This window comes from Platichthys flesus, chromosome 11 (assembly GCF_949316205.1).
Source record: "Platichthys flesus chromosome 11, fPlaFle2.1, whole genome shotgun sequence".
NCBI lineage: Eukaryota > Metazoa > Chordata > Actinopteri > Pleuronectiformes > Pleuronectidae > Platichthys > Platichthys flesus.
In genome coordinates, this window is record NC_084955.1 from 17,625,478 (window position 1) to 17,647,384 (window position 21,907).

Genomic DNA, 21,907 nt, shown 5'->3' on the forward strand with positions numbered 1-21,907 from the left:
CCTGAATCATATAATCCCTCTAAGTCCATCTGTTCCTGCAGTGCCCCCTCTCTTCCTGCATCTGTCCCTCTGCAGAGGTGATTCCATATCAACCTCCGGGAAACTTTCATCACAGGTGAAAGTCCCACTCAAACACAACCCTGTCTTTCACCCGATATTTAATTATAACAGTAAAAGGATGGATGAAACGGTGAGCCAGCATCCATATGAGTTGACTTGTGCCTGTGATTTTGCCCTAATCAGCCCCAGCGCTGTGCAAAGCCAAATCCTGTGCCCTAGAGTTTTGTGTGCCAAATGTGACGACAAAAAAAAGAAAAGATGAAGAAAAAACAGGGGACAGAGCTTTGAGTTGTCACAATAATTTATTTACAGTATGTATATACACAAAGCTCGAATGAAAACAAATGGCCAAGAAGCCAAAGTATCAGTGTGCAGGTTTGGAGGATGAATTAGAGAGAGGAGAGGTAAAAAAAAATAAAAAAAGTGGAAAGGGAGTTTAACCCCAGGCTTGAGATTTACAGTAATGTAGAACCAGTTTTCCATCGCTACCAAAACACTGGAAGACAGAGAGAAAGAAGACAAGGTTATTAAATAAAATACGGTAGACATGTCAGAATAGTTCCAACTTTACTTGACTGGCAGACGCTTTTAGATTAACTGTTTGTATAAAAACTCATGTTATTATATTAAGTATTATTTTATACGCTAAAATAGCACAAAAAAAACCCTTTCAGATGTTAACTGTCTTCATAAGTCGGCCTTGAAGAAAATAATTTGAGCCGTCATGTTCTGAGCACAGAGGAATTTTCAAAAGTCCAATTAGAGTTGTGGCCTTTGAGGTCTTTGCTGTTACTTATCAAGACATTAATCAGTGGCCAAGGATTTGTTTGGCATGTGACACATGGAGCTTCCAGTTTATTGCCCCCTCTGCTGGTTACTGTAACAAATGACCCATCGACCACAATGGCCTGGACCTCATTCTAATATTTGATTTTATCCACATGGTAAAGTCATATCATGTACTTACATCAAAAAGGATTCCTACGTCTTGATCCGGTGAGGGTGCAAAAGACTGATTAACATAGATGAACTGGAAAAAAAAAAAGATAGACATGTAAAGACATCTCTGCTCAAGTCATGATGTTTGGACATTAACAAGTTGGTTAGAAAAACATATCTCTTACCAGTTGTTCAGTGGCATCAAGCTTCAGGAAACGAGTGATGAACTGTGACAGGGACTGCACCGTCCTCCCCCGCTCCACTGCCCACTTCTTTGTTTTCATGATAGGAGTGTCTCCCACGGCCTTCAACAGCACATCGACTAGAAAGTGGAGAGAATAAGAGTGAACAAAATTCTTGCAGTCGCCCGGCGCCAGGCAAATCCCGACATGTACTGTTTGGAAAATTCTCGAGAATTTCCTGCGTAATCCATTGATGCACATCTTCCAAAGCACAGTATGAAAAACAAGATAAGACTGCAGGCTTTCTGTAGACAACATAATAGGCCACTATAGAATGAGGTGCCTCTACAAACTGCTAGTGATTTATATAAAAAATAATTTTGTGGATCCCTATTTTTAAACAATTTGTTGTTATAGCCCATATGTCTTCTCCTATTTGATCTCTGTTTTCATTAAATAATTGGATGCTGGATTAATTTTGAAATGCTTACCCCAGAACCTGCATGAAAAGACTTCAGGAGCTCTAAGATTCACTTTTGTCAAAAAATCTGCTCCAATGAGGGGCTAGTGACTGAAAACTTGGATTTCATTTATAACTTAAATACCAGTAGTGCAGATTTCCCTTTTTCAGTGTATAATGTTATGAATCTAAAAGGAAGGTTTGTGAATGACATTCAAATCTTACACGCAAAGCTCTTGGATTTATTGTATTTTATGTTATGAGAAAGATAAAATCATGGGGAATTAATAACCAAACAAAAAGATTCCATCTAAATGTCTCTTCTTCTGCTGTTCAGATCTCATGTTCAAGTTGTAGTTTAGATTCTAAACATTGTACAAGACAACGCAGCTGTAACCCCATTAACAAAAGTGGCTCATGTAGAAAACATGATCAACTAAAGTCATCGTGCATTTGTCATTAACCTAAATGCAAACTTCTAAAAGCTATGGAAAACAGCATAGAATAAGCAGCATAGTGAGATAACTTTAACAAACACTTTCAACAAATAACACAAAATATTATAATGAATGTTTGCATGTATGTTATTGTTTTCTCTTGCTGTAAAAACATCCCTGTTGAAAAATCATTACTGATAGGAGCAGTACAAACTCCCAACAAACCGTATTTCCTCTCAGAGCTACATTTACGTGCGTTTAAACATGTTTATTAAATGTTTAAATGTTACTTGTAAATGTTTAAGACAGGACGAGGAGTCTAAGTGAAGTGTTGCTGAGTATTTACAGCGATTCATGATCAAACTTAAAATAAAACCCAGAACGTGAAATAAGACATTTCACAGTGAACGGACAGTTTTGCAGTTTGCAGCTAACTAAGCCTCATTAACGTATGTACCAGAGAAGGCGTTGCTTTTGGTATTAGCAGTAAATATCGTCAATATTTTTGTCTTCATAAACATTAGCATTGGCGTTAGCCGTGCCCCAAACCGGTAGTGGCACATGTGAAGAAGCTGAATGCTAATTGGCTGTCCGGACACCAAGCAGCCACGCTATTGGCCAAAGGCTCTGTGACTTGTTCCTCACGTCACACAGCCTGAACCGTTTCCTTAGTAAACAACAGTCCTCGTTGATTCGTTCTCATACATATTTTTTCTTACTCTTTTTCTTGTCCTCGCTCGTCGCTGACTCTTCTGCCGGAGGCGGTGGCTCCTCTTTCTGCGGCTCCTCTTTCTGCGGCTCCGTCGGTGACTCCGCAGTATCCGACATCTTTTCGTTAGCACGGCGGTGTTAGCTGGTGGCTCTGGAGGATCTCTGGCCGCTATTGGTTCAGAGAAAAATAAATCTCCAAGACGCGCTTTCCTATTGGTCAATAATTGAGGGCTGGCGTTGGTGCTCTTCCTCTTAGCTACATGCTAGGTTGGTTACTGTTTTGACTTTGGGGTTTGTTGATAATGACGTTTCTATTTAATTCAGGTGTTAGTCTATTTGATTCATCTTGTGATTGAAGGTTCTGCTCAACAGTTTGATGCGTTTGTCATTTGTCTCTTTCCACGAATAAAACAGGTACGTGTCACATGGTAGTACTACTTGACAGTTGAACTTTGGACTCACGTCTCCTCACACTTGCAGCAGTCAGACAGAAAACAGTAAGTCCTCGTTGTGTAGTTCATTACAACTGTTGTCAAGTTTGAGTTAAGCTGTGACACCGTTGGGTTTCATTGATAATGACACAGGGCGACGCCAGGGAGGAAATGTTTCTGCAAAGCAAAACAAACCGGTTTCCTCCTGGGGTTTCATTCAATGCGCCATTGTTAAAAAAAAGAGTTTGTCAGAAGTTCATTGTCATTTTCACCAGTTGGTAAATAATGTTCAAACACAGCGGCTACAGCCACTAATTTGCATCTAGATGTACATATTTATTTCTGTGTAAGTTTAATTCTGTGCTACTTAGATGTTCTGTGGCTGATCAATCTCAACACACACTCTTTGAATCTCTTTATTGATGATGATAAAAATGGCACATCTGCGTGAGTCCTCTGAGGATAACTTTCCTGTGACCCTGCTCTTTCAGTGGCAAACATCGGCAGACTTTCCACCAAGGATGCCGTCCTCTTCCTGTGCGACATGCAAGAGAAGTTCAGACCCAACATCTTCCAGTTCCCCAACATCGTGAGCAACGCAGCCAGACTGCTCCAGGTCGGTTGCACTCCCCGCCGCACGAGTTACAAACCTGTTAGTGACTACGCACAGCACATCTGCTAATCCTCTCCTCCGGTTCACAGGCCAGTCGCCTCCTGGGCATCCCCACCATCCTGACAGAGCAGTACCCTAGAGGTTTGGGTCCCACGGTGCCAGAGCTGGGAGCTGAGGACCTGAAGGCTCATGCTAAGACTGCCTTCACCATGATGATCGATGACGTGGAGATGGAGCTGCAGGCCCTTGGAAATCCCAGACAGGCTATTATTTGTGGAATCGAGGCACACGCCTGTATCGCGGTGAGATCACATGCCCATTTGTGCGGTTTAGAAAGGACACTATTTCCTTGTGTGCATCATAAAAGACAAGTGGAGGCCTTTTTATTTGCAATTTGCGAATATGCACATGTTGACCACAGTGTTCATCTCGTACTCGGTGTGTGCTTTCAATGACGTGAACATCACCAAGCTTCTGTGAAGAACCGTTTCCTCCCACTTAATCTGACATTCATGATTCACTAAGTTAGTGATTTTAAGTGTGTTGCTTACTTGTAAGTGAACTATATGTTGGTTTGAGTCTCCAGTGGTTTTCCTACAGCTCTAAGACAAAGATTAAAAATATCATTGTGTCATCATCGGTTCTTAAATCAATTTGTAACGAAACCATTTTATCAGAAAATGTATTTATTTGATCTCAATTTATTGTTGTTTTCCAGCAACCAGGCTTTTTTCATCCAATGTCCCACAGAACTTAGTGATTACTGAAACCACCTCTTTAGAAAATGTCTAAGATCATTTTGAGTGGATTGTTTTTATGTAATTTAGGCTGCTTAAAGAAACTGTTGCTTTTAAAAAAATGAAAAAAAAACTTGAGTATGAGGGATGTGAGGTTGTGACGGATGATAAGATGATTCAATTTTTTAGTTATCCTATTATCTAGTTAGGTTAGTTTTCAAGCGTATTTGGTCACAGAGCTTCCACAGTTGTAGTTAATGGATGATTAACTACAACTGGTTCGTCTGCTCTTTTCCTCAGTGCACGACCTTTGACATGCTTGAAAGAGGAATGGAGGTTCACATTGTAGCTGATGCCGTCTCATCCAGAAGGTACCTTACAACATCTTCATCACTTACACTGAGTAGGCACTTTAATTCCTGTATGAATTATAGATTGTGTGATGACAGATTTTTGTGTGCCCCCCCCCCCCCTACAGCCAGACAGACCGCTTGTTTGCTCTGTCGAGACTGAAGCAGAGCGGAGCTTACCTCACCACCACGGAGGCTGTTCTGCTGCAGCTGGTCCAAGATGCCAAACACCCCAAATTCAAGGAGGTGCTCACTACTTTGTTGCTCTAATTCAATGCTTTTATTTTGTTAAGATGTGTCGTGAATATATGTGCCAAAGAAAAATAAATCTGGCGTGTCCACAGACTGCTCTCAAAAACAATTGGCTTAATAAATTCTGCAGATAACTAAAACCTTGATCAGTGACACAGTTGAGCAGCAGGTGTCTTTACAAACCAGGGTGCGGTGTGACCCAGGCCAGACTGTGATGCATTTTCCTTTGTGTTTGTAAAGCTGCCATCTTGTCTTCGCTAACATATCCAAACTGGTTTCATGCTGTGCACGCTGCCAGTCTAAATATAGAAAAGTGTCTAATATATTTGTATCAACTCTATTGGCAGATCCAGAAGCTCATGGCTCATCCGTCCCCTGACACCAACCTCCTCGCCTTCGCCAGCACACTGTAGAGAGACCACCACCTGTTCTGCTTCATAAACCCCTTAAACATACACACAGGATGTTACTGCTTCACTCATACTGATGAATGGCTTCAATAAAGGTTAACTGCTACAAAAATGTGTTTTTGTGTTTATGTTTCTGAATCAAACCCCTGTGCCTCGTGTGACAGAACGAGGAGCAAAGCTTTCAGGTTGTTTCTATGTGTTCTCTGATGACTTGACAGGCCCTCGGCTAGAAAAAATGTTTGTGAAAGCTGAAGAGGTGGGACTAGCTCACATAGGCGGGGTCCAAATAGTGAGGTCACGCAGGAGGAGGGGCAAGTTATGTCATTCTGGTAAAGTCAGAGGGAGGGGGGGGAAAGGGAGGGAGAGAAAAAGGAAGCTCTCGGATAAGTTTCTGTATGTATTCCTTCAAAGATACACAAACTTCAACCAGCCGAAGGTATGAATTGAGGCCTTGTGGGGATCGGCGTGATGAAGACAGAGATCTGAAGAGCACGACGGGAACCAGTTTGTCTGCAGTTGTGCACAACTGATGACATCAAACATTAACTCTTCGTAAGGCCTTGGGCCTTGAGTGTCTACAGAGAGGTAAGCAAGTCAATCCTCTTCCTCAGAAAGAAGAGGATTGACTTCTTTCTAGGTGGAATTGGGGCAAACGTGTGTAGACACATTCATACTCAGTCATCGCTTGTGAATAGTGAGATAACAGCAGCACTATGTGTCGTGTGTGTGTGAGCTTCTTGGTTTGTAGCTGACACTGACTGGAAGTACAGGAAAAGAGCGGTTGACAGTGTTACATTACTCGAAGAGGATCCACTACAGCTTTTCTGTTCCCTTCATGAGGGCCCAAGACAAACACAAAGTCATTTTGATCCAGTACGTCCTCTTCTGATCCCCCAGACCCTGGACACAAGAGACAATGTCCTCTGACCTGGGCTCGAGTCTCACTAGCATTGACTGGCTGCCTCAGCTGGGAGTCAGCAGCCTGCGTTCGGGGAAAGAGAGAGGAAGCGGAGGAGGAGAGAGGGACAAAAAGAAAGACAGGGGGCGGGAGAGGGGGGATTTCCTTCCCTCTGTGCAGGACCCTGCCCCTTCTAACTGTAAAGGGAAACCCCCCCACAGCTACGCTACTCTCATCGCCATGGCAATCGCAGCTGCCCCCGAGAGGAAGCTGAGTTTGAATGACATCTACACCTGGATCAGTGACACCTTCCCTTACTACAGCCGAGCAGGCCGGGGGTGGAAGGTAATCTTTACAGTACAGCAACATATTGTTGGTAACTCAAAAAGAAGCATATGTAAAGTTTGGTTACACATTTAGATTAAGGTTTGGTATCAGCAGCTAATGCAGGAGTGACTTATGCGTCTTCCTTTGTCAACAGAACTCCATCCGCCACAATCTGTCTCTGAATAAATGCTTCAGGAAAGTTCCTCGGCCACAGAACGACCCTGGAAAGGTGAATTACCCGTCATGTGCTGAAGAGAGCATGTACATTTATTGGTATTTGCTTCATGTGAGATGAAGATTACTTAAAAGAGTGTAAAACTACTTGTAATGTGTTCGTAGGGTTCCTACTGGACGATGGACGGGCCTGCGGAGGGGAATCAAACGCGGGCACCTAAGCGTCCGTATCCAGAGGAGGAGGAAGAGGAGCAGCAGGATGTACGTAGTCAACACTGACTCAGCTGTGAACCATCATATCTTTCAAATTGACAAACAGCAATGAAGTGTAAAGTAAAGGTCTCTATGAAAACCGCTGACCATATGTCCTTCGTCTGGACAACAGTGCGGTGGAGGCAGATGTCTCAAACCTGTTTTCCTGCCTGGACAGAATTTAGTGCACTTGTTTCTATCTTCTTATTTGAGTGCACAGGCTCTTATAGTTAAGTAAACTTCAAAGAGTTGTATATTGCTACTTTAACTTAGCATTTTCATTCTCTTATGTATTATAGGTTCCTGAAGTACGAGGGACACAAATGGACAGAGGTCCCTCCCCACACCACCCCCGACCGACCTCCCTCTCCAACCACCAGCTTCTAAACATGGAGCCACTGGGAGCCATGGAGCATCAGTCCCCCCGGTCGGCCTCCCTCTCTCCTCCCCCACGCAAGGTGGAGCCACCCCCCTTATTATTTTCCACCACTGACTTCACTAAATGGTTTTGAAATAATCCTCATATCAAAGTGTCGTCCTGTGTTTTGTCTTCACAGCAACCGTCACCTTACATGCCGAGCCCCGTCTCTAGTCCCCCCGTGGCTAGTCCACCTGCGGCCCCCATGTCCTCCATGACTTCTTTTCCACCTCCTTATCCACCTGGCCCCGTCCCCTGTGCGCCACCTCCATCTGCTGCCATCATGTCTTCATCTTCTCAAGCCGCTCCCTCCTTCTCTGTGGCCGCTCTGTCCTATCCTGCCAATCCAGGACCCGTTTCCACTTTCTCCTACGCTCCTCACGTGGCCCCTGGGCCTGTTTGCACCGTGTCTGCTCCCTCTCCCTCTTCAGCATCTGCTGTGCCTTCGTCTGCTGCGGCTCCTGCTGTGGTCTCGTTCAACTCGCCCGCTGACCCCCCGATGCGTTTCACCTTTGACGAGCTGAATTTACCAGACCTGTACGCATCCTTCAAGTCTCTGGTCCGGACGATGCGGGAGAGGGGGGGCTCTCAGTGTGAGTATGACCCGTGTGTTGTGGTGTGGAAATGACACATTGCACACCTACAGACAGTCTGGATGAATAACTTATATATTTCCTTTTTCTCTCCAGCGGATGTTGCTCCCCTGATTTTCCCAAACCATGACACTACCCCCCTCCACACTCCAACTCTGCTGCCAATGTCTCCTCATCCTGCAGCACCTCCATCAGCTCCTCCAGCTGCTCCAGCTGTTCCACTAGCACACCCTCCGTCACAATACAGTGAGTCTCATCAATGCTCGAATTGTGTCAAATCTATAACATGCACACATGTTTTCATTGCTTTTTAAAGTTACCCTCCTGTCTTCCACCTCAGCGGTGCCACCTGATTGGTTCAGCAGCCCAGATTCTCTGAAGGAGAGCTTCCGCATCGCCACCAATCTGGACTGGGCGAACATCGACCTATCGGGTCACCCAGGTCTGTGCTGTTTGGTGGTTTGGGTTTTATCTGGCCGTTAGATCGCCTCTCTGATGATAACTCTCTCTGGTCGACCTTTTATTGGGTTGGATCTCAACTGATAAAACCTAGATAGTTAAAGAGTTATTATTACACTGGCCTTAGTAATAGCTACAAAAACATTGGGCAACACATTTTTCAAGATAACTTTGCAAATAATATGTCTAAAGAGACAATCTGAGGGTTGACGTCAGAAAATTGAGTCATGCATATTTAAAAAATGAGTCTTTTGAGTCATCTCTGCCTACTGCTATTCATCATTTTGGTGAACGGACCCTTTTAAATGTTTATCTTTCACAACTAACCAATCTTGGCCGGACTGGATACTAACAATAAATATGATGATTACTGAGACATTTGCAAATGATAGAAATTTTGAGTAAAGTATGATCTTTTTTTTAACAAAGGGCTTTTGTTCTCTTGAGGATTTGTCCGTCTGTTAACATTTCCCTCATGTTCTGTCTCCAGACCTGCTGGAGAGCATGCGGCAGGCGGAGCTGTGCGACTGGGCCCTGGACCCGACGCTCTTCACCTCCCTATGTGACTCTCTGAACCGCTTCTTCACTCAGAAAGGCATGATCACCTCTGGGAATAACTCCCCACTAGCCCTCGGTGCACCTCACCCATTGCATGTCTCACCCTTCACCACCAATCCGCCTCCAACCCTCGCCAGCCTCACCCACCCGTCACCCCTCCCGTACGCAGTTCCCACTGCCGTCGGAGGTCAGCTGCCCAGGAGGCCTCTGCAAATGCAGGGACAAGGGCTCCAAAGGCCGCAGCTGACCCAGCCCGCAAACACAACTGGTAAGAGCTGGAAACCATTTGCATGATTTGTTACTTTCTTGGAAACTTGATCCAGCAGAACCTGAGTTACACAACTCCTAAATACGCACTTGTTCATGTTTTTGTCTGGCTTCAAGAGTTAGTAGTGACTGTAGTCTGTCCTCCTAGGACTTTTTGCCATATTCGAAAGAAAGAATATTGGTTTGAATATTGGTTCTTCCAAAAGAAAACGACTCTTAATGTACATCTGGACATGTGATTGTGAGATACGCATGAGAAAATGTGACCCTAACCTTTAAGTTGCTGTTGAACACAATGGTGTCACTGTTGTAAACTGTCCCACTTCCTCTAACTTCTCGACCCATGTTTCGGTTTCAGCCGGGATGCAGCCTCACCCTGCATCTCCCCGGCAGCATCCTCCCTTAAAGAATCTACACAGCAACAGTGAGGAGATCCAGGATGACTTTGACTGGGATTCTCTGCTGGGTTGACCATCAGTCAGTGAGCGCAGAAACGAGTCGAACACAACAACTCTACAAAGAGACGTGACTCTTTACAGTTCATTAAACGTTAGGCAGAGGCTGCCTCCCTGGTTTTGCATCTCGAAGCTTCTCTGAGAGCAAGTTTGGGATCATGATGAGTCACATAAGACTGAATGCTGTATTTCAAGGTTAAGATTATTTTTATTAAGTTTTTTCACCTGTATTCCAATTCATATGCTGTAATAAGTTCTGCTTGGCTTATCTCCTGCAGGTAATTATCAGGGTGCTCTTTTCTAACGGACTGTACTTTTATAAACATGTTCACCAAAGAAAATAAAGTGTAAACGTATACTTGTCAACTTACTGTATACTGCAGCAGTAAAATAAAAATCATCTGTATATATGTTATTTACAGAGCAAACATGAAACAAGCCAAAAATGTCCTGTGTTTTTATTTTATTTCATAAATTTCTTTTTTCCATTTACTTTTCAAATGTGAATGTTCACAGTCAACACCACACAAAATTCAACCTTATCCGATAAAAGATATTTTCTTGTTGATATAAAATAACAATAAATGCATCTACCTAAATTAAAATAACAGCATGGAGCATGTCGTCAAGTCCCTGTTTCTTCTTTTCATTGAAATTGTCTTTTTCTTGAGAAGCATCAGCTCTCCCTCCCCCCGAAGGAACGAGGGATGAAACAAGAGCCGCAGTGATCAGACACCTGAGCACCAGGGATCCCATTTGAAATGTGATTGGGAGAAAAATAACAATAAACCAAATGTTTTTGATTAACAGAGGAAAATAATTTTAAGTGTTGGCAGAGAAATATTTGACCCTTATAATACCTCATTTTAGAAATCCCAACATGATATAGTATTAATACAAGTGACAATTTTTAAAAATAAAACAGATGTGAATTTCATTCTTTCTGAGTCACTGAAATAAGATCAGACAGAAAAAAATAGAGACAGATATTGATACATATACACAGAAGCAGGCATCTGCACTATTGCACACTCGCGCACACACACATGTGAGCCTTCATGTCGTCACACGCACACACACATTCAACAAACTTTTTTCTCATCAGATTACAGACGTCAGAGCTCTCTTTAGTTTTCAACAATAATCGGCAAGAAAAAAATAAAATAAGCATTTGATTGAAATGGCATCATCGGGTTTGATTTTCCTTGTTTATTTGTTCCCAAAATTGGAAAAAAATAAAATACATATAACATTAAATTAAAAGTGAACTAGTTGAAAATATTTGACCACATTGTGCCTGAAATGTTAATGCAGTATTTTCAGTCCGTGTCTCAGTCTGGGGCTCATTAAAAATCATCCCTCATGCACTCGCTCCACCTCAGTGATTCAGTGTTTGTTTCTCATTGTAGAGGGAAAAAAGAGAAAGAGGCCGATACAAGAGTTTCTCTGTTCAGTTTGTTAGTGGCTATGTCCCCTCTCCCAGCGTCTCTCTCTCAGTGCAGTGATATTAGAAAAGAGTGATACTACTGAAAAAGCCTCGGGCTCTCACAGACTTACCTTCATCTTAGACAGGACCGAAAACAAAATTAAACACAACATGAAGAACGATACGGAACAGAAAAGGATTAAAACAAAAATAAATATATCTCTCTTTCCCACCCCAAAATAACCCCAAAAATGAAATGAGAATAACTAAATGTGGAAAATTATGCTGAAATGAAATAATGCTTTTGAAGGAAAAGAAACTTGAAATTTGATTTTTTCTTTTTTTTCCTTTCTTTTCTTGAAATATAGAGATGTAGACATTTTTTTCTTTTTGGACACAAATTGTGTTGAAGAGGGATGAATGATGGGGGCAGCAGATACGACAGAGGAGGTTGAAACAGGTGAGCGAATGAGTGGTGACACTTCCTCAAAGAAGAAAAGGGTTGGTGCTGGCTCCCGTCGTTCCTCCACCTCCCACTGATCCTCCTGCCCCCATCAACCCGCCCGTTCCAGTGGGCCCACCCAAAATCAGCTGAGGAGGTCCTGCACCTCCAGGCCCAAACAGACCTGAGCCAGGGTGGCCCATAGGGGAGAGACTGCTGTAGGGCATGCCCATGGGACTGGCCTGCATCATGCCCAGGCCCATTCCTTGAGCCGCCATTCCCATATTCATTGGCCCCATGCCCATTCCGGGTTGCACCATGCCCAGCATGGGGTTGGGAGGCACAGGACTGGTGCGGAGGCCACTCAGGCCAAGTGATGAGGGCTGAGGTGAGATGGAGGTCATGGGCGGGGCCACGCCAAACGGATTGGAGCAGGCAGGTATTGGAGAGACCCCCCGACTGGAGATGGTGCTGCCTGGAGTTACAGCCATGCCAGGAGCAGGAGATGAGCCTGAGGGTCAGAGGTGATGGTTAAACAGAGCGAGAAATGGTCAGATCACTCCTATTTTCACATCTCATAGTTTTGTAGGGTCAAACTCTGCACAGTTACTCCTATTCTACGTTCAACCTTCTTTATATTTTGAGGAAACAGTTGCTGTTACGTCTTTAGGGGGGTGCGACTTGTTTCTGTTCACTCTGATATTCTCAGCTCTGCTTTATGAACTTCATACAAGTCATGGGAAACTCCCCGAGCCAAAACCAGCTGATCACACTGTCAGCAGCCCGGCAGGAGAGATAGAGACTGAACAGTGAACAAAGCAATTTTTCAATTTTGCATGACATCCGTTTACTGTACAGCCATATATATATTCTGGGTATTTACCTTGTCTCATTAGTTCTATGACAGCCTCAGTTTTTCGTTGTACATAGTGGCACAGTTGGTTTAAAAGGCATTTATTATCATCTCTGTCATGGTTGCACTCACATGGACCAAGGAGCCAAATTCTTCCAGGTCCCAACAGGGCTTCCAACACTATTGCTGCATAAATGATGTTGCTTTTGATTTGTGCTCGGACCAACAGAGTTGTTTTTCCAGCCAAACTTTCTACTTTCCAGAGTTATTGAGAGTACGTTATGGTTCCAGACATTTCATTTAATCCTTTTGGACAGCATTTTATTCTAATGGTCTTTTTCTGCCAGCCGCCTTTCATTGACTTTAATAATGAATATGAACAACTTGATGATGGCATCTTAACCTGTATAATTAATGCAGCACTTCAGGGTCTATCTAATCAGGCAAGACACTTTCCAGAAATGATGAGTCTCATTTTTCAGTCGGCAGATTTTGCTCCTCTTCTTACACTCAGTTAATGCGGTATAACTTACCTATGTTCTGGAGGAAAGGATTGTGCGCTGATGAGGAAGAGATGGAGGGAGGTGGCGGCTGTTTGGGTCTGGGTTTAGATGACAGCAGAGAATCGAGATCCACCAGCGATGCGTTGGGGCCGAGGAAGGACTCTGGCGTTTTACGAACAGGAAGGGATGAACCGAGAGATGAGAGGTCGAAGGGCACCGGTGAACCTGTGCTGTCGCAGCCTGTTGCATAGGAGCCTCGTCGCTCTGGGTCTCCTGGGGGGGGGGGAATGAAGTAGAAACAAGTAAGGCACTGAAACAACCTTTGAACTAATTAATCACAACATAAAAACAGCATTACAACACATACTAGAGGAAGATGAAATGTAGGACGAGACAACTGTTCTGTGAGCATACACTTGACAAGTGTGTCGTTTTATGTGTCATATATGAACATGTACCAGTACCTTGGTGTTTGTGAGTCCATGGAGCTTTTAGTGTGAATGTACCTGTGCCATTAGTTTGTTTGGCGTTGCCACTCCAGATGTCGGAGTTGACAAGGTCAGAGACTGGGAGAGGCCCGTCGCTTGCCCAGGGGTCTACTGGCCCCCCTGAGGAGGAAGTGCTGGGAGGCACAGGGGGGCCCCAGGGGTCGGCACTTGGGGGGGTCACAGCTACAGGGGAGGGGAGGAGACGCAGTGGACGGGAGGGTTAACACAACACATTACAGGCACAATCCACAACAAGGAAGGAGCAGGAAGCTGGGCTGGGTTCCAACAGTGATGGTTCTCTCCTTAACCTCTGATACCACTGACTGGACTTATGTGGACAGATGAAGGTAGATTTCAACTGTCTGTCCGCCATATGTTAGTTTATAATATTTATTTTATAAGAAGTTCAGTGGAGGCAAAGGAGAGATAATAAAGAACTACCCCATTCATTAAAAGGGCACAAAGGGGCAAGAGAAGAGAGATCTCTGGTTGAGACACAGCCACAGTCAGTCCTGAGTAGAAACAAGAGGATAAAATCCCTGGTTTAGACACAGAGGGAGAATGGATTTATCATGCTCGCTTTCCTCATAACAAACTGAAAGCATGTGAGTGGATGAGAAGATATGACACCATGGTGGCGTGACAGGAAATGTCACAGGGATGTTATGTATGAAGGAAATGGAATGATGGAGTATAGAGGAGTAAATCTCCAGGTTTTCACCACCTCTGTCATCCACCCAGCGGGACCCGATTCCTATCAGATAATCATACTAACATTTCCACAAACCTTACAGGTCACAGAGGCATTATGTGACGTACCTGAGCTGCCCCAGGGGTCCACGTGGTTAACTCTGTTGGATGTCTCTCCCCAGGGGTCTGTAGGAGGGGCTATGGATGGTGGGGGTCCCTCACCCCATGGGTCAGAACTTGTAGGAGATGTGGGTGACGCTACTCCCCATGGATCTGCGGGTGCTGGACCCCACGCGCCTGAGACAGCAAGGGCAGGAACTGTGTGTGGTGGCGAGGGGCCTGCAGAGCCGACAGGGGCGACAGCAGCAGCAGCAGCACCACCAGCGGCCCCCCAGGGGTCCACTGCACTCAGCTCCATCAGAGCACCCTGAACCAGAATATATATATATTAAGGATGAGAACATGCAGCTGATGTCAAAAACAATGTTTGCTTTTATTGCATCTTGCCATTCTGTACAAACTGTAGGAACATTACAGTTCCACCTTCATGCCACCAGCAGGGGTGGTCACACAGCCGGTTCAACTAAATTACATTTTCCTCGTACCTCCTCTGGCTGCCCTTTCTGCCTCCTGCTCTCTTCGAGGGCCATCTGCAGCCTCAGGTCATCACCTCGGCGCAGTCGCTCCTCCTGCCAATCACACACACAGACGTCAGCCACATGAGACACACAACCTTAGAAAGCACACAACAGGTGCAAATTTAAGATCAATCAAAAATGATTATTTGCAATCAACAGATAATTAACAAAACTCGACTGAGATCAATTCAAAAGAGTGCTTGTATTTGTTTTTGCTGTGTTGAATAGGCAAATTCAGAGCTAGTCTCACAAGGTTACCAATGAAATATTAAAGAACTCCAAAGCATAAACGAAAAGACTGAAGTTCATATAAAGTCTTTAAGCTACGTGAGGTTGTCTAGTCGAGTTATCATCTATTCCATCAGCAGCGAAAAGGGTCAAATAAAAAGGACCAATGGATCAGATTTCATATTATCAATATTAATCAAAACCCCACAACACGATAAGCTCTGATACAGATGTTTCAGATTAACTCGGGAAATGCCAATATAACACCATTGGACGATTACCTCATTACAAGGAAGACTGACTCTCAAAGAGCAACAGTATGATTTTACTGTGAGGAAAATACTTTTCTCTCCAAGAGAACTTAAAGGCTGTACGTTTGATTCCTCTCAACTAACAATAACAACAGCATTACCCTGTTAAGACCCATATGTTATGGACTCTTCGACAGGTGCGGTAGGTGCAGGCGGGTAACCACTTGCAAACAATAGGCACTCAGTAAACACAGCAACAAAGAGAGAGGTGTAGCATGGAAGGTAAAGTGTGCATTTCATATCAGGACTACAGATGAATGCATGCTATCATAGAGGGTGACAGGGAGGAAAGGATCATCAGTGTTAATAAACCACCCAATGTTTAATTCAAGTCAATTTAAGTCAATTATGATAAATATATGCCAATGCCATGCAAATTCAACCAGTTGAGGAAATCAATTTTTCAGGTGCGTACATCTATGAATTTTTAATTAATCTTGACAAGGATTTGAAAAGCACCTACTATTCACACATTGTAGTATAACAAGCAAATTAAAGAATGTGAGATTGTTTCAAACTAAATTATCTCAACAATTCAGTGTAAATGTAAACTACACATTTGTATCTTGAGGAAAATGACACATGACAATTACAAGGATAAATTAATATTCTTGATTGATCAGTAATTGGTATGTGTTTGAGAAATTGAGAGAAACGTTGAAAGTTGCCGACTGGCTGAGCAGTCAGCTGGGCCCACCCTGCGCCCCTGACCTTTTGCTGAATCTCTTTGCTGAGTGTGAGTGCATAGCGCAGCTCTGTGTCCTCCAGATGGTCCGTGTTAGGCTGGGGGAGTTCAGGGGGTTACATGGGGAGAGCAAGTCTAGGTTATTCTTACTGTATAGTGAATAATATCAGTAATATCCCTCTGTGTACATAGCTGCTGCAACAGAGCATAGCTTTGTGTACCTCCAATAGGCTGCTCGGACTCACCTGCTCCGCCTCTTCTTTACTCATCGCCAAAGCCAGCTGGAGCTGCAGATCTTCCTCTCCGGTGCTCTGTGGCCATGCCTGCTCAGGATCTGCCCCCCCAGAGTGGGAACCCACTGACAAACTGCCCCCCAGGCTAGGTGCTGAGGGAGCTGAGGAGGCTAGAGGAGAAATTCACATGCATTAACACAAAGCTTGTCATAAGTCATAGAATACACTGAACTGACGGCCCTGCAGTAATACTGAAACTCTGAGAACGGTGTTAAAACACTGAAGACATCTCACCACTGGAGGTCTGTGCCATCTTCTCTTTGGTTTTGAGGGCGTGGATCCTCTCCTCTCTTAGTCGCTCCTCGTCTTTCAAAAGTGTCACCAGCTGTTTGGCTTTCTCTCGCACATTAACCCCCTGGCAAAACACAGGTATTGCAAACGATAAAATGGCACCAATTACCATTGCTGAAGTCAGATATTACAGAGACACGAAATATTAAAAACTACTGCCGTTAGTTACACTGAACATGTTGGTGCTAGTGTAGTAACCTTGCTATCTTGCCACAGTTTCAGTTATCAACAACCCATAAAAACATTTATACCTTTGTATGTTTGCACAAGAGGTCAGAAACTCATTGTGAAATGTCCTTGAATAAACCACAAGCGCTGTGTTTGACATAGCATATCTGCATTCCACAGAGGTGGACCTTACTCACTAATCACTCCCCGTGTCTGTACGGCTTTGTGGGCATGGGCGTGATTGTGTACCTGGTCTTTGCCGTCTCTGTCTATGAACTGGAAGTCCTTGAGGGTCTGGACTGCGTATATGTTCTCTCTGCACTGTTGGGCAACACGTTCTGAACCAGTCTTGATCAGGTACTCCATAAGAGTCATAGCCTGGTGAAAATATAAATCACAACCAGTGAGCCACTGTAAAAGATCTCTGTATACAGAGGTAGTTGAAATGCAAATATTAAAGCTGTTAACATGTCACATTATTACAGTTTACATCCATTCACATCCAAATAGACAGCAAACAGCTAGTGTAGGACTTGGAGTCACAAAATAACTCAAATGTAAATCATTACAATTATTATATAATCCATACATTTAATAACACAGCAATATGTGGGCTGTGTCTGAAACCACTCTCTTGCTTACTCATCGAATTCTATAAAAACATACTCAATAGTTTTCTCGGTAGAGAGATGTAGATTTTCTCAACACTGCGTCATCACAGTGTTTCAACAACTGTAATTGTTGCATCCATGAATAGAAACGCATTGCACAACGATAACATTGAAAGAACGTAAAGTAAAAGCCATAGAAATACAGCTGTAGGTCACTATGAAACCCCTTCTTCGTTCCAATAACAATTTGGACACAAATAATATGACAATTAATACATTGTATACAGTTTAGTAATTAGAGAATACATTTAGACACATTTTGGTGTCATCATTACACCTCATTAAAGTGCTAACACAAGACTGGAATATTGATACTCATACTGAGCATGTAATGCAATATTAGTACAACATATTGATTATGTGTAAAGAATATGTAGGGTGAGATATTGTCACAACAGGTTTTTTTTACCTTGTACACGTGTCTCCAGTTCTTTCCGTGGTCATTGAGGCGCTTCCACACCATGCTCATAATTTCAGAGAAGGCCACAACATTGTACGTCAGATCAGCAATCTCTGACATCAAAGAGCTGCTGGGGCCCCACGGGTCATTGGACGTCGCCTCTCTAACCTGGACAATAATGCAGCAGGGGACAAACTTGAATTATCTTCCACCCGAAACTCTGTGATAATGTGCTGCACTGTTCTTAGGAGCAATGCAAACTCTATCACGAACACAAGCTTGAGAGAGCCACAATAATGACTGGATAATCTGATTAAATCTGCTCGTACTGCATGGAGGAAGGGGGGGGGGGGGGAATGAGGAGGTCGCTTCAGTGAAATATTAAATTATCAGCAGCTGCATAATTTCATTCATATGGCAGAAACACATGGGCTTCTATCAAGTCGTGAAGTTATGAGCCCTGCGGGTGTAAAAGAGAGAGAAGCCGCTCAACCTTGATTTCAGCCTCTGAATAGTTGTGGACGATGTTCTTTACTTGTCGCCGTAGCGATGAGGTCGACATGGCAACAGTATGACCGCCCGAGTTCTGCTGCAATCTGAAGAGTGAGAAGAAGAGTCGTAACGTACAAGCAGCGCAACACAAAGACCGACAAGCATTGAGTGTGACTGCAGGTATTGGCAGAGGAATTCACACCTGTTACTAAGGATGGGGGGGAAAAAAAACGATTCAGTTACAAATTGCGATTCTTATGAATGACGATTTTAATTTTTTGAAAACATATTTATTGGTTTTATACATTTTTATTTATTTTCTCTATTGATTGCCCGGCTGTCATTAAGTTAATGTTAATTTTTGAAATAAAACTGGTAAAGCTCTAAATCAATTAGATTGTGTTTTATTTGAAGGTATGATTCAACTGTTTTCCATGGTCCAGTATTTAAAAAAAAAAAAAAATCACAAGAAATTGTCATATCGAATCGCAATACCAACAGAATCGCAATACAAATCGTATCGCCACCTAAGTATCGTGATTGTATTGTATCGGGAGGTCCCTGAGGATTCCCATCCCTACCTGTTACACAAGAACGATTCAGAATACGGGTCCCTCCTCTTGGCGTCTCTTTCTTCCCGGTCTTACGCACCACTCATTCACGGAGTGACTTGTCTCAGTTGGTCTGGTTCTTCCCGTGGCAACATTGGATCTCAGGACTACCGGCGTAAGGAGATGAAAACTACGGAGCAAGATTGAGATCAATGTTAAAAATAAATTCATTGTAGTTAGATAACAATAAACAGGCAAGGTGAATAAATCCAAAGTAACCATAATAAAATAAGGACAAGAGAGATATTCAGCTACAGAGATCACATGGTTAGTTGCTGATGCACACATGGTTGAGAGTTACAACATATTATACGCTTTATCTTACTTATCAGAGCCAGGCCTCATTCACCCAGAAAATATTGACCTTTCAATGCTCTTAATGCTATTACATGTAAAGAATCAGGTAGTGTGAACAGACTACTCCGGAACCAACAGGATCCAGGAAAACAACTTGTGTTGTTCCTCATTCTTATAATTTAAAAAAAACTGAATTGGAGCAGTGGGCGTTTAGCCGAATTAAAAACACTTCATCTTTCCATCAGATATGAACAATGACACGAAACAAAACAGTTATTCTAAGCAAAACCTAAGGTTTCAATTCTATTGCCTCTTACAATATAACATATAGCCATCATACCAAGTAGTAATATTAGTTATATCCATACTACAAGGCTGCAAAATCTGGTAGCTTCAGAGATAGAGAATTTATCAAGAGAGGACAACTATGAGTACTGAATTACCAACTGTGAGGGTACACAGACTGACAAAAAGTATATATGAGACATTACTACTGTATAACATGGCCATCTGTCTACAGCACGAATGTACTCCTGTCAGTTATTAACAGTAGTTTACATGTCTAGAGGGTATGTTATCAGCATAAGTAGATTATTGACAAGAGGGTAAGAAACATGTCCTGGTAAAATAACAATAACAATAATGGTTTGTGTAATGCCACAGTGGAATCATGATGAGAATTTCACATGAACGCATCCTGTCTACAGGTGGTGGTGTAAATGCAGAGAATGATTTTGTGGCATGGAACTCGATCCCTCTGAACCATCTATAGTTGCTAACCAGAATCATCCTCTCACTGAAACAAACAAATGTAAATATTAACAACGTCAGTGTATTATAAATAATGTAAACGTTAAAAAACGTGGACACCATTAAGGAGGACACAGCTGCCTGACACAATTAGCTGGCATAGATTTGTAGGCCACCCAAATATGAGAACATGTTGCATAAGTGATAATAAGGCAACCATTGCAAAAGTCAACCCAGGGACTCCTGAAGCTCTGTACCAAAGTTCAGACACGCCATCTAATCTTTGATCAAGGGGACAGAACATGCTGTTTGTATCTCAGGCTCCTCAGTCACTCATGTCTCCTCCATAAGACACCGTGAGGACAAATCAAGCGTCAACCTTTATGTGTAAAAGCTCTGAAACAAGTCAACAGAGGAAAAGACCCAATAACTTTATCTCCTTCCACGAGAGACGGGTTTCATCACATAGATCAGCACAACACAGCCAGACAGGGTCGAGCTCACTGACCTGTCGTGGCCAATGATTAATTGTCAGCAAATCACAGACACACCTACGCCTCTGTTTGTTAGCCTCCCAACTAGATAAGGAGTCGGTGTTAAAACCATGCTAACATATTCTCCCTTTCACGTGCATGCAGCTGACGCTGCACAGCCAAATGAGGAGGGTACCCCCCCACCCGCCCAGCTCACAGACAAACAATCACAGACATCACAACTGCAGCTCTCCCTGTCACACCTCCCTGGTTAGCCAGCTGATCCTGGTGCTAGTTATGCTAACCCCCCCTGCAGCTACTAAGTGCCCCCAACAAAGTGAGTTAACAGTGTTCACGCGAGCACGCCCGGGTCAGGAAGTGCACGTACACAACACTTGTTCGAGGGGATTAAGGAAAGCTTGTTAGCCAACTAACGCTAGCTGTCATTTCATGCGGTTAGCCTCCATTAGCACTTAGCAAGCGACTCTGCCCATTCTAACCTGAGCTAACAGTTGGCTAGCACTTTTGCCACCCGAGTCTGGGTAAAGTTTTCACAGGGGTGCGGAAGAGTGGGGCTGTGTGCGAATGATCGGACGGAGGGGAGACCCGGGGACAGCTGTGAATCCCCCCGTACTGGAGACCAAGGTGGAGGTTACCTGCCAGCGTGACTGATGGAGGAAATCACTTGCTGCTGCTGCTAGTGGAGATTAGCCAGCTAGCAGTTAGCCAGCTAGCTGCTGCCAGTTCGCAGCTGGGAAACAGGTCCGCGACAGCGAACGAGCTGTACCGAGGACGCGTCCTGCTCCGGGTCAGTGCGGAACACACGCGCTCCGACAACCGGCAAAAATGTCCAAAAACTGTGGACGACACTTCGCGATAAACATCCAAATAAAGTGTGTACTGACCCTGCTGTAGCTTGAGTGTACGAGGAGATGGCCGAATTTCCGCTTCCGTTCTCGGCTTCAGGAAAGACCGCACCCCCTGTAGCTTTGTTTCTCTGGGCTGGTTGTAGACACTCATGAATAATGCATTTCGATTTTTAACCGCCAGAAATAAAGCTCTGGATAACAAGTCAGGATAAAATTATTACGGTAAATATTATTGTAATAAAAAATATATCACATTTGTATTTGTATTTATTTACTTTTAATCTAGCTCTGATATTAACGACTTATAATAATTTGACAATGTTTCAGTTCGTTTTCTCATCTGTC

The 21,907-nt window shown here is 43.5% G+C and overlaps 4 protein-coding genes across 8 annotated transcripts; 2 read left to right on the forward strand and 2 right to left on the reverse strand.

The window, feature by feature from the left end:
• Nucleotides 1–343: 343 nt before the first annotated feature.
• On the reverse strand, nt 344–2,939 carry atg12 (ATG12 autophagy related 12 homolog (S. cerevisiae)). Its single transcript, XM_062400079.1, has 4 exons — nt 2,798–2,939; nt 1,185–1,321; nt 1,028–1,090; nt 344–556 (listed from the first exon to the last, which is right to left on the reverse strand). Exons 1-4 carry the CDS (start codon nt 2,904–2,906, stop codon nt 497–499), a joined length of 369 nt encoding a protein of 122 aa, XP_062256063.1. The 5' UTR covers nt 2,907–2,939; the 3' UTR covers nt 344–496.
• On the forward strand, nt 2,924–5,694 carry isoc2 (isochorismatase domain containing 2). 2 transcript variants are annotated; one of them, XM_062400069.1, is made up of 7 exons: nt 2,924–3,056; nt 3,204–3,286; nt 3,712–3,836; nt 3,923–4,135; nt 4,871–4,941; nt 5,049–5,166; nt 5,520–5,694. In XM_062400069.1, coding segments are annotated over exons 2-7 (594 nt in total). In that variant the 5' UTR covers nt 2,924–3,056; nt 3,204–3,285; the 3' UTR covers nt 5,586–5,694. The 2 variants fall into 2 exon arrangements, with proteins under 2 accessions (XP_062256053.1, XP_062256054.1); XM_062400070.1 differs by lacking the exons at nt 2,924–3,056; nt 3,204–3,286 and adding an exon at nt 3,084–3,203.
• Nucleotides 5,695–5,945: 251 nt separating this feature from the next.
• On the forward strand, nt 5,946–10,600 carry foxj2 (forkhead box J2). Of its 2 annotated transcripts, none has more exons than XM_062399949.1 (10): nt 5,946–6,167; nt 6,480–6,825; nt 6,962–7,036; nt 7,147–7,242; nt 7,533–7,691; nt 7,791–8,244; nt 8,341–8,490; nt 8,561–8,686; nt 9,194–9,529; nt 9,887–10,600. In XM_062399949.1, exons 2-10 carry the CDS (start codon nt 6,499–6,501, stop codon nt 9,997–9,999), a joined length of 1,836 nt encoding a protein of 611 aa, XP_062255933.1. In that variant the 5' UTR covers nt 5,946–6,167; nt 6,480–6,498; the 3' UTR covers nt 10,000–10,600. The 2 variants fall into 2 exon arrangements, with proteins under 2 accessions (XP_062255933.1, XP_062255934.1); XM_062399950.1 differs by having other exon boundaries at nt 8,585–8,686.
• Nucleotides 10,427–21,669, reverse strand: epn1a (epsin 1a). Of its 3 annotated transcripts, none has more exons than XM_062399938.1 (13): nt 21,599–21,669; nt 19,144–19,303; nt 18,564–18,666; nt 18,080–18,238; nt 17,249–17,377; nt 16,775–16,895; nt 16,493–16,650; nt 16,274–16,345; nt 14,991–15,074; nt 14,515–14,812; nt 13,714–13,878; nt 13,238–13,480; nt 10,427–12,362 (listed from the first exon to the last, which is right to left on the reverse strand). In XM_062399938.1, the coding sequence occupies exons 3-13, from the start codon at nt 18,630–18,632 to the stop codon at nt 11,896–11,898; spliced, it is 1,965 nt and encodes a 654-aa protein (XP_062255922.1). In that variant the 5' UTR covers nt 18,633–18,666; nt 19,144–19,303; nt 21,599–21,669; the 3' UTR covers nt 10,427–11,895. The 3 variants fall into 3 exon arrangements, with proteins under 3 accessions (XP_062255922.1, XP_062255921.1, XP_062255923.1); XM_062399937.1 differs by lacking the exon at nt 21,599–21,669 and adding an exon at nt 21,350–21,592; XM_062399939.1 differs by lacking the exons at nt 16,274–16,345; nt 21,599–21,669 and adding an exon at nt 21,350–21,592.
• Nucleotides 21,670–21,907: the final 238 nt, after the last annotated feature.

What these genes read in the sequence shown, in the direction of transcription:
- atg12 (XM_062400079.1), bottom strand. Translation starts at nt 2,906, where the DNA reads ATGTCGGATACTGCGGAGTCACCGACGGAGCCGCAGAAAGAGGAGCCG. An exon ending in GAGCGAGGACAAGAAAAAGA is followed by an intron (nt 1,322 to 2,797) that starts GTAAGAAAAAAT and finishes TCCACTTTCTAG; the next exon opens with TCGATGTGCTGTTGAAGGCC. An exon ending in TTGATGCCACTGAACAACTG is followed by an intron (nt 1,091 to 1,184) that starts GTAAGAGATATG and finishes TTTTTTTTCCAG; the next exon opens with TTCATCTATGTTAATCAGTC.
- isoc2 (XM_062400069.1), top strand. An exon ending in ACGCAGCCAGACTGCTCCAG is followed by an intron (nt 3,837 to 3,922) that starts GTCGGTTGCACT and finishes TCCGGTTCACAG; the next exon opens with GCCAGTCGCCTCCTGGGCAT. An exon ending in GATGCCGTCTCATCCAGAAG is followed by an intron (nt 4,942 to 5,048) that starts GTACCTTACAAC and finishes CCCCCCCTACAG; the next exon opens with CCAGACAGACCGCTTGTTTG.
- foxj2 (XM_062399949.1), top strand. Translation starts at nt 6,499, where the DNA reads ATGTCCTCTGACCTGGGCTCGAGTCTCACTAGCATTGACTGGCTGCCT. An exon ending in CACAGAACGACCCTGGAAAG is followed by an intron (nt 7,037 to 7,146) that starts GTGAATTACCCG and finishes ATGTGTTCGTAG; the next exon opens with GGTTCCTACTGGACGATGGA. An exon ending in ACACCCTCCGTCACAATACA is followed by an intron (nt 8,491 to 8,560) that starts GTGAGTCTCATC and finishes TGCTTTTTAAAG; the next exon opens with TTACCCTCCTGTCTTCCACC.
- epn1a (XM_062399938.1), bottom strand. Translation starts at nt 18,632, where the DNA reads ATGTCGACCTCATCGCTACGGCGACAAGTAAAGAACATCGTCCACAAC. An exon ending in GGACCCCTGGGGCAGCTCAG is followed by an intron (nt 13,879 to 14,514) that starts GTACGTCACATA and finishes CCTCCCCTGTAG; the next exon opens with CTGTGACCCCCCCAAGTGCC. An exon ending in TCCTTTCCTCCAGAACATAG is followed by an intron (nt 12,363 to 13,237) that starts GTAAGTTATACC and finishes TCTGACCCTCAG; the next exon opens with GCTCATCTCCTGCTCCTGGC.